This window comes from Lactuca serriola, chromosome 4, assembly GCF_051521515.1.
Source record: "Lactuca serriola cultivar US96UC23 chromosome 4, Lser_US96UC23_V15, whole genome shotgun sequence".
NCBI classification, from domain to species: domain Eukaryota; kingdom Viridiplantae; phylum Streptophyta; class Magnoliopsida; order Asterales; family Asteraceae; genus Lactuca; species Lactuca serriola.
In genome coordinates, this window is record NC_136411.1 from 96,146,904 (window position 1) to 96,156,331 (window position 9,428).

Genomic DNA, 9,428 nt, shown 5'->3' on the forward strand with positions numbered 1-9,428 from the left:
ATAGACTGATATAGGTCAAACCATGGGGTTGTGGTTCACTCTAGAAATAATCCACTTTCTCTCTCTCTCTCTCTCTCTCTCTCTCTCTCTCTCTCTCTCTCTCTCTCTCTCTCTCCTCCATACGAAATTTGTAACCTCTCTTTTAAGGTTAGAGAATTTCGACTAAACCTTAATCTAGGGTTCTTCCTTTTTGCTTTTGGAGTTTGTGGGTCTGACTACATTTAAACCTGACAATTCGTGTATTTGTGTCAGCCACGAATTTGACACAATACAAATAAACGAAGATAAATAAGTTTTATCTCAATTTTTAAGATGTGTCCATGTCATGTCGTGTCACTCACAGATCATGTATTCGTGTCTCAAATTCTCAGGTCTAACTACATTTACATTAGAGGGATTCTACTTTAGATCATTCATCCACTACAATCATTGGCATTCACAAGATCTCAAGCAAGAAACTAAGAAGTTAGCAAGCTTTCCTTGTTGTTTTTAAAGTTCATTGTTATAACTACTAAAACCTAGATCAATGGTGCGTGTACACTTAAGTATATCTTTTGATTGTTTTCGTTGCCTTAAGATAGTGTATTGATGCTAATAAAACCGAATAGTTTGTTGAATTTTTTCAACATACAACATAACTATATTTCAAACGGAGAACGAACAAAGGTAAATATAATATACACGTTTATATGTGCAAGTAATTTTCAAAAATAGCTTATCTCTTTTATCATTCTCACAAATTTCCAAGCAGCGCAAAACAAGTTGAACGGAGAAACGATGAAAATCTAACATGAAGACGTTACCGATGACAAAATACAAATTTGAAGTACATAATAAATGGCAAAAATGTTATCCTTAATTTACATGAAAATGTTTTTTTTTAACCGGCAAATAGTTATATTAATAACGAGAAAACGACGAAACCAACTTCTAACAAGTAACTAGAATAGGAGCAACAACATGAGAAAACAAAACACAATATTTACATACACATTTTGGGGCTCACACACCACTCTGACCAGCTATAAGAACAATCTTTTCTCCTATATTTCACCCATGTATGCACCACGGATTTTGCATCATCAACCACCTTCGTTGGTGACACTCGCATTTGTTTGAACACTAGTCACATCTAGCCTTCCAGATTAGCCCAACACCATAACATATACATAAGAGGTTCCTGTTCCTTTTCACGCAAGTTCCCCGTTGTGAACAAAATTGCACCAGTTCTCCAATGTTATTAACCTGGGGTTTATTGATTTCGCACCATCTAAAGACCCACCCACGTACCTCGTCTGCAAACAGACAATGGAATAGTATATGATTAGTATCTTCATCACCGGATTTGCATTCTGAAATATTGTGGAGTCGAAGTTTAAGTTCCTTTTCTGAAGCGCACATCTGGTTGGAATGCTATCAAGGTTTGCCCTCCATATGAAACACACCACCTTAATTGGAACCTCATGGATCCATTTTATGATTATCTCCCTTGGTGCATTGCTTGGACTATCAATTTTTTCTCTTAAAGCGTCAACATGGTAAGCCTTGTCAGTTGAGATGCTACAGTACCAACAATCCAAACTCGTGGTTGGTTGGAATACACCAATTTTTGATACGATTTTGGTTATCCTCACTTAGCCTAGATTTCCGGTCCCAACTTATCTCTCCAATTTTTACTTTGTTGTTGATTTTGCAAAATTTCTTGCGTTCCAGTTTATACAACTCATGAAACTCAGCTTTAAGTTTTGTGTCACCACACCATTTATCGTGCCAAAACAGAGTTTTATCACCTGCACCAATGTTTTTCTTGATTATCTCAGTAATGTCTATCCCCTTCTTAATTAGCACATCTTTGACTTTAGCCATGTTATTCCACACGCCAGTGTATGTCTTTTTGGCCATATACTCTGAAGGTTTGTTGGATAAATTGTGGATGCCTTTGATGACTCGAATCCACAACTCGTTTTCTCCCTTCTTTAGTCATCACCACCACTTAACTATCAAAGATAAGTTACATGCCCGCATCGATCCCAAACCAAGGCCTCCTGATTCTTTGGGAGACACCACCTTCTCCCATGCTACCCAACATATTTTTTTCTTTTCTTCCGAACCTCCCTAAAGAAAAGATCTTATTTTTTCCAACATATTGATGACCCCACTAGGTGCAACAAAGAGCGAAAAGCGGTAAGAGGGAAGGCTGCCTAGAATAGACTTAGTAAGAGTTAGTCTTCTCCTAAGTGATAAAGTTTTTGCTTTCCACGTGCTAAGCTTTGCTTGGAACCTATCGATCACGGGCTTCCAATGTTTCTTTTGGTTCATGTTTGCGCCTATTGGGACCTCAAGATAGGTGAATGACAATTTGGCAGGTTCACACCCAAGTGGGAGCACTAAGCACGAAACCTCTTACATATCCACCCCAATACCGAACACTCGGGATTTATGGAAGTTTACTTTAAGTCCCGATGAAACATGGAAACATCTAAGTATCCTCGAAAGATTTTTAATATTCTCCTTACTCATTTCTCCTATAAACAACGTGTTATCAACGTAGAAGATGTGAGATAAGAGAATATCGTCGTGTGGTATTTTGATGCCTTTCTCGCACGTCGTGTTCATTGTTGTGTTAAGTCCTTCCATGATGGTAATGAAAAGATATGTTGACAGTGGGTCGCCTTGACGAACGCCCTTCCCCATTTCAAATTCTTTTGTGGGCGATCCGTTCACAAGTACCGAAGCCCTTGCTAATTTAAGGCATCCTTGTATCCAACCTCTCCATCTTTCCCCGTATCCCATTTGCAAGAGTATTTAGTCTAGGAACTCCTAGTTTTATCGAGTCGAAAGCCTCATCGAAATCGACTTTGAAAACTTATACACTCCTTTAGCTTGTGGTTGTAAGGAGTGAATTGTCACTAGTTTACCTTGTGGTCATACAACCATGACTTGCATTTTTTTCTTTAGATAAATCACATCGTCACTCTTTGACCGCATTATGGTTCTCAACATAGTTTTATGGAATTGTGTGCCGAAATGGTTAATCCTTTAGCACGCCCCTCTAAATGGGAAGAGCACGACAAAGTATCAATTATTAGATAGTCGTTTGTTGACAAAGGATAAGTTGGGCACATAAAGAGCACTCATGCATACATTTCTAAGGAAAGGTTCTAATAATAGAAATCCCACAATGGTTAATACTCTTTTTAGCTAGCAGCTTCTTTTTCTTCATAGGTTTTCAGGATTTTCGAAATTGTGTTATAAGAAGTAGTTAAATCCACATTGCTTATGAAATTATTTATATTATGGGCCACCCCTTAGCAAAAATATGATTATATGGTACAATCTATTATTATGTTATTATCATTCTCAAGAGTTGTTTGACCGGAATTGGAATTCAATTCCATTCTCATCACATCCCCTGTTTGCTTGCAAATAAGTACGGAATTGAATTCCTTTAAAATTTACAAAATCCTGAGACCTGGGAATTTCAACATCACATCGTTTAAATCCCCCATGGAATTCAATTCCCACATTTTCTCAAAATTAAAAAATATTCAAGTATCCTTTTAACAATAGAATTTTACAAATGCCAATTCCTTCCAAAGAAAAAAAAAGTAAGATGCTATAAAACACATATAAATAAACAAACTAATATCTGATATGGAAACTGGAAAGCAATGCAATTTAATTTAAACCAAATTATGAGCTAGGAATATAAAGGATTCACCATACCTAATGATGATAATGTTAACATTGCAAAATCAAGAAATCATGTTATCATCAACATACCATGTCTATTTTGGTAATTTCTCCTCTACTTCATTCCACATATCAGCATTCTTAGGAAACTTCTCCTTTGCCTTTCCAATAATCTCTTTTGCCTCATCAACCTTATCACTATTTGCAAGCCCTTCAACAAGCAACTTCATAGTAGAAAAATTAGGAAACCAATCTTTCTCCATACTCTTCTTACAAACCTCCAATGCTGCTTTAAAATCACCACCTTTACACAAATAATGAACAAGTGTAAAGTAACAATCACTCTCTGGTTTAAAACCACCATTGATCATTGTCTGAAATAACTCTTTAGCTTCAACTAACTTTCCCTCCCTGCAATACCCATGAATCAAATGACTGTAAGTGAATGAATTTGGTTTAATTTTTCTTGAAAGAAGCCCATCGAGCAAAGCTTTAGCTTCCATGGTCTTTTTAAGCTTACACAAGCTCTGAATCCTGATGTTGTACGTTCCAAGGGTCACAGGAACTTCATACTTCTTCATCATTTCGAGCACTTTCCCAACTTCCTCAAACTTTTCTTCTTTGTAAAACCCAGCAATCATGGTGCCGAATGTGGTTGCATTTGGCTTGCATTTCTTTCTGATCATCTCGGCTGTCACTGAGTAGCATGAACTCGATGAGCCTGATTCGCAAAAGGACTTGATCACGGTGTTATAGGTATCGAGATTAGGCTTGATGCCGTATTTTTGAGGAAAATCGAGATAAACACGCTTCACCTCGTCGTATTTCTTTGCCAACATACAAGAAAACAGTAGAGCATTTAGAGATTTCGCGTTTTGAACAGCACCCAGTTCGGGCATTTTATCGAACAGTTGGAATGCATTGGTTAACAGCCCAGCTTGACCGTAGTAAATAATCGCGTTAGAGATGAACTTCTCATTGTTCAAATCTGGTCGGGTTTTAAGCAACTCGTCGATGAAATTACGGATTCCCTCGAAGTAATTTAACTCGGTGAGCTTTGAAATGGCGATCGAGAAGGCAACGCGATCGAGATGAGATTCCGGCGTGAGTGAAGCTGCTCGGCAGATTTCAATAATTCGTTCTGGGTTTTTCTCGAATTTGAGGAGAGAAAGAGCGGCTCGTGATTTCTCTTTGCTGGAGAGAGGAGTGGTGGAATCAGGGTTTAGGATTGATGACAAATGACGAGCTTGAATTTGATATACCGGAAAAAGTTTTTGACGATTACATGAGTTTAGTAATCGAAGCTTGGTGATGGAAGCCATTGATGTTACAGGACTGAAGCTCAAAGACTTGAGATATGAGACAAGAATAGGGGTTTGAGTTTGATTTTGGGAATTAGGGTTTTGTGTTAAAAGATTTCTAAAAGGGCTTATACTATCTAATTGTGTCAGATTGACCCCTTGTATTTCCACATGTTATAAGATTCGGTACAGATGTTATTTGTCATCATAAAATCTTAATACTATAAAAGATTGATGCGAAGTAGTTGAGCAAAAATGTGATATAAAATGATTATAAAATTTGTTTGTTTAATAGAATGAGTTGAAGGTCAAAACTAGATATTGACTTAAATGCAAGTATTTAGTGTTGAATAATTTTTTTTTTAAATAATCGTTTTGTTTGAGATCAGTCTTACATGTTCCGCCTGACATCTTTTTAATTGTAATCGTATAATGAGTGAGATGACAAACGGGCAACAAGTTGTGTCGCTAAGCCTTTTTGAATGGTAAAACTAATTCTTTTAAAGACTACATCCGAAGATCTAGGGGATATAACATTACTATGCATGATTCATTGTACTCTTTTAAGAAGCTCTATCGCATCCGGTGCGAGGAAATCAAACGTATCAAATGCAAATAGTATGAACACGTGTTGATTTTTCAGGCACGATCTCTCATGTTTGGTGATTTTGCATGTGGCTGCTTTTAAAGCAGCATGTCCCGCTGTGAAACCCCCAGCCCTTAGGCCCACGAGAAGGGATACCCCTGTAAGATCTACACATGTGTGTTTCCCTTCGACCCATCCAAAAATCAAAATGCCAGCCGATTTGAGGGTTGACCTTCCTTCTGTCGGGTCAGTCAAGAAATTAATAGGTGCCTCTTTCTTAGCGGAAACCCTGGCACGCTTAAATATGTCAAACAAGACATCCCTAACCATATCGTGCCTGTATTTGAACCCCGGGAGTTCTTTACAGTGAACTGCATGCTCCCCAAAAGAGTCCAAACATGCCTTGCGACACACAAGACATATCTCGTCAGCTAGGAAAATGGGAATCATGAGTCGATATTTGAGAATAGTACGATACTCCACGGGAGACATGTGTTGACTAAGCCCATCTATAGGGATAGCCAGAAGAAAATATTGAGCATGTGGCGCACGTAAGCACTGGAAAACCGCTTTCTGCCGAGTCGTCATGTCGAAATACACTTCCATATCTTGGACAATTTTACGAAAAAAGGCACTCGCCAGTTTATTCTGGGATTTGGGGGGGTGTCTTTAGTAGTAAAATTGTTAAGGTCAAAATCCGGAAGCTTGTTGCGAAGGGATGCCAAGGGACAATCATAATCATAATCCATACCATATATACTGTGACATCCCCAAAATCTCGGCCAGAAAAGACCGATTTCATTTATGCTTTTAAAATAATTTCAGAGTAAAACCTTTTGATTTGAAAGAGTTGCGGAATTTGTTCCCAAAAACAAAACATGATAAAACAATGTTTACCAAAGCATTTCATAAAAGAAATGTATTTTTTTTCATTATATAATCAAAACTCGGGGTGTCATGTTCCGATACAGACCAATAAGCATAAACGATAACATTACAAGTCATTCAACAAATATATACATATACAGACTTGTAAACAAAACAACTGATGGTTCATCCATCTCATGCCCTCGCGCCACTTCCTGTAATACAAATAAAACTGAGTGGGTCAGGCTTGGGAGCCTGGTGAGCATATAGGGTTTTCAACCCACAATAAATAATCATATTAAATTTTCACCAACCAACAATAACCTAATTACCCTTTCCCGTTATTCTCACTTTATGTCCCTAAAACAACTAACACAAGGGACCTAGTCTAAGAATATTTCATCGGGGCGACAACACATGCTTCGGGGGTACCTCAGCAATATAAGTCAAATAAGGCAACCATGAGGGGGATGGAGTACAGCGAATGAACACCCGAGTTCATTAACACCTACAGGTGGCGAACCTGCTAATGTTTCCACAAGACTGTCTAGAATAGCCCGTGGTCGTCATCTAAACTCCACTAGATGACTAAATCAAACAACAACGAGGCCTCTCATCTGTTTATTACACACCAACTATCTACCCATGTTCTACCCAACATATTAGTAGATAAAAATATACATTTTTATACATAGTTTAAAAACCTGTATAGCATGCTTTAATCAACACATAATCCACATAACATATGAGGCACACACACATAACACATATCTCATAGAGAATAAATCATATCCATGAGATAGAAGAGAGTGAATATACATTCACACATATTAACAACAATATACCATACACATAGCACGTATTTTATAGAAAATACTTAATATTTATGTGTTGGAAGAAGGTAACTACACACTCACACCTATAAACAACAATATACTTAATACACTCGAACCAAACTTGTATTATTATCGTGTTTATGAAAGGTAGTATACACTCACTTGATCAGAAGATGATCGGACAGCACTACGACTTGCAGAAGTAGTAATCCTCAGCAGATCTGAAAGATCTTCACAAAAATCGAACTTCTCGCGGGCAGAGCTTTGGCTCGGGAACCGCACTTCTCGGGATCTTCGGGATCTCGGGACTTGCCTCGGGGCTCGAGTACTATACCGGGGCTTCAGGATATTTCTGGCATGCAAAACGATGCAAAACGAGAGAGAGAAGAGAGAAAATGAACAAAAGACTCGGCTGCCTTCAGATCCTATTTATAGGAGGCTGGAGCCTCGGAGTACGCGGGGCGTACTGCTTCCGAAATCGTCATTGCATGCGTTATCCGAGCCACTTGCTGCGAGTGTCGACACCTTCGGAGTACGCGGGGCGCACCTCGGATCAGACCGGTGACTCCTTCGGATAATGCTTCCGAATTTCCAATTAAATTTAATTACAAAATATTTAATAAACTTCGGAAATTCATATCTTCTTCATACGAACTCCGTTTTCGACGTTCTTTATATCCACGCGAAGGTGAGACTACGCTCTACAACTTTCGTTTAGACTCTGTCGGCTAATTTCGACTTTATTTTTATTATTTATTTTTAATAGGTCGCGACAGAAAAACTTCGTTATAAATTCATAACTTCTTCGTTTGACGTCCGTTCTCGCCTAACTTTTTATCGCTTCGATACCAACAACGAGACCTTCGATCCTCGTTTAGATTACTTCGGCTAAAAACCGCTCGATCTTAAATCGAGTATTTCGGGTTGCACACCGCTAAGCCGAAACTTCGATAAATCATAACTTCCTCATACGAAGTCAAATTTGGGCGTTCTATATATATTCGGAAACCTTGTTTCAACTACTACAACATTAACCAAAGATATCAAGTTTATTTTAAACTTAAATTTTGACGCTTATTTTTATTCTTAATTAATCAAACCACATAATTAAGCAATTAAGCACAAAACACACAATACTCAAATAATAAAATCTTTATTATTTCAAAACGGGTTACAGAGGTTAACCTAGACTATTACATTGCTAAAAATGGCAAGCCCAGAAACACAGGCGTTACATATACCGCTATCCCGTAAGATGTGGTCTTGCAATACCCAAGATTGGGCCCTTGATGCAACAAAATCATAGGAGGTAGCCTCTACTGCCGAGTATAAACCCAAACCCCCAAACCTAATGGGTAAGGAAGCAATTCGCCATTGTATGTCACCAAAGAAAGGGCCCCCACAAACCATAATGTCCTCAATCGCCCCGCGCAGTCCATTGTCAAAGAATATTGCCGCCTTCTCCACGTGAACGGGTTGGCACGTCCTCAACCCAAAGAAAAGCTTAGCAATACCCATACAAGACCGAAGAAGAAGGAGCTCACTCTAGGGGTTAGACAATTGTGGAAGAAGGCGTATCAAATTCACAGTGTTTTCAGCTCTCTTTATGGCTAGGTTGCGAATGAAACTAGCATCTCTACTAACAGCTCCCCCAAGAAGTTTCACCCCCAAAGGCGACCTCCCGATGTCCGACGGAAATAGCCCCTCCCGTAACTTCCTACCATCACACGAGGGCCAAAAGAGCTCGGTTTTCTTGATATTCAGCTGAAGGCCCAATTTTGGGCCCGTCACCATAATGATGTCCAATGCTTTGGCCACCTCCTCCGAATCTCCGATAAGTATGCCATCATCCAAGTACCATGCATGGAGAAGAAGCTTACAATTGTCTCTAATCTTATGCAAGAGCAGATCTGTAACACCCAAAGTTTTGAAGGCCAAGAAAGGAAAGAAAACCCTAAGTTTAGGGGATGACTCGGCGAGTCCAAGGAGGAACTCGGCGAGTCCGAGCGGGATTCGGGTCGAGGAGTAAGTGACCGACTCGGCGAGTCTGGTCTGTACGAGGAAAACCCTAAATTCGGGACTTGGATCCTATTTAATCGTCTCATTCTCTCCCCTAGGGTTCCTTTACTGTCTCTCACACCCAAA

The 9,428-nt window shown here is 39.0% G+C and overlaps 1 protein-coding gene across 1 annotated transcript; it reads right to left on the minus strand.

Moving 5' to 3' along the window:
- Nucleotides 1-3,648: 3,648 nt before the first annotated feature.
- LOC145102146 (uncharacterized) lies at nt 3,649-5,086 on the minus strand. Its single transcript, XM_079039511.1, has one exon. It carries the CDS (start codon nt 5,013-5,015, stop codon nt 3,789-3,791), a length of 1,227 nt encoding a protein of 408 aa, XP_078895637.1. The 5' UTR covers nt 5,016-5,086; the 3' UTR covers nt 3,649-3,788.
- Nucleotides 5,087-9,428: the final 4,342 nt, after the last annotated feature.

Coding starts and splice junctions, on each gene's coding strand:
- LOC145102146 (XM_079039511.1), bottom strand. CDS start 5,015: ATGGCTTCCATCACCAAGCTTCGATTACTAAACTCATGTAATCGTCAA.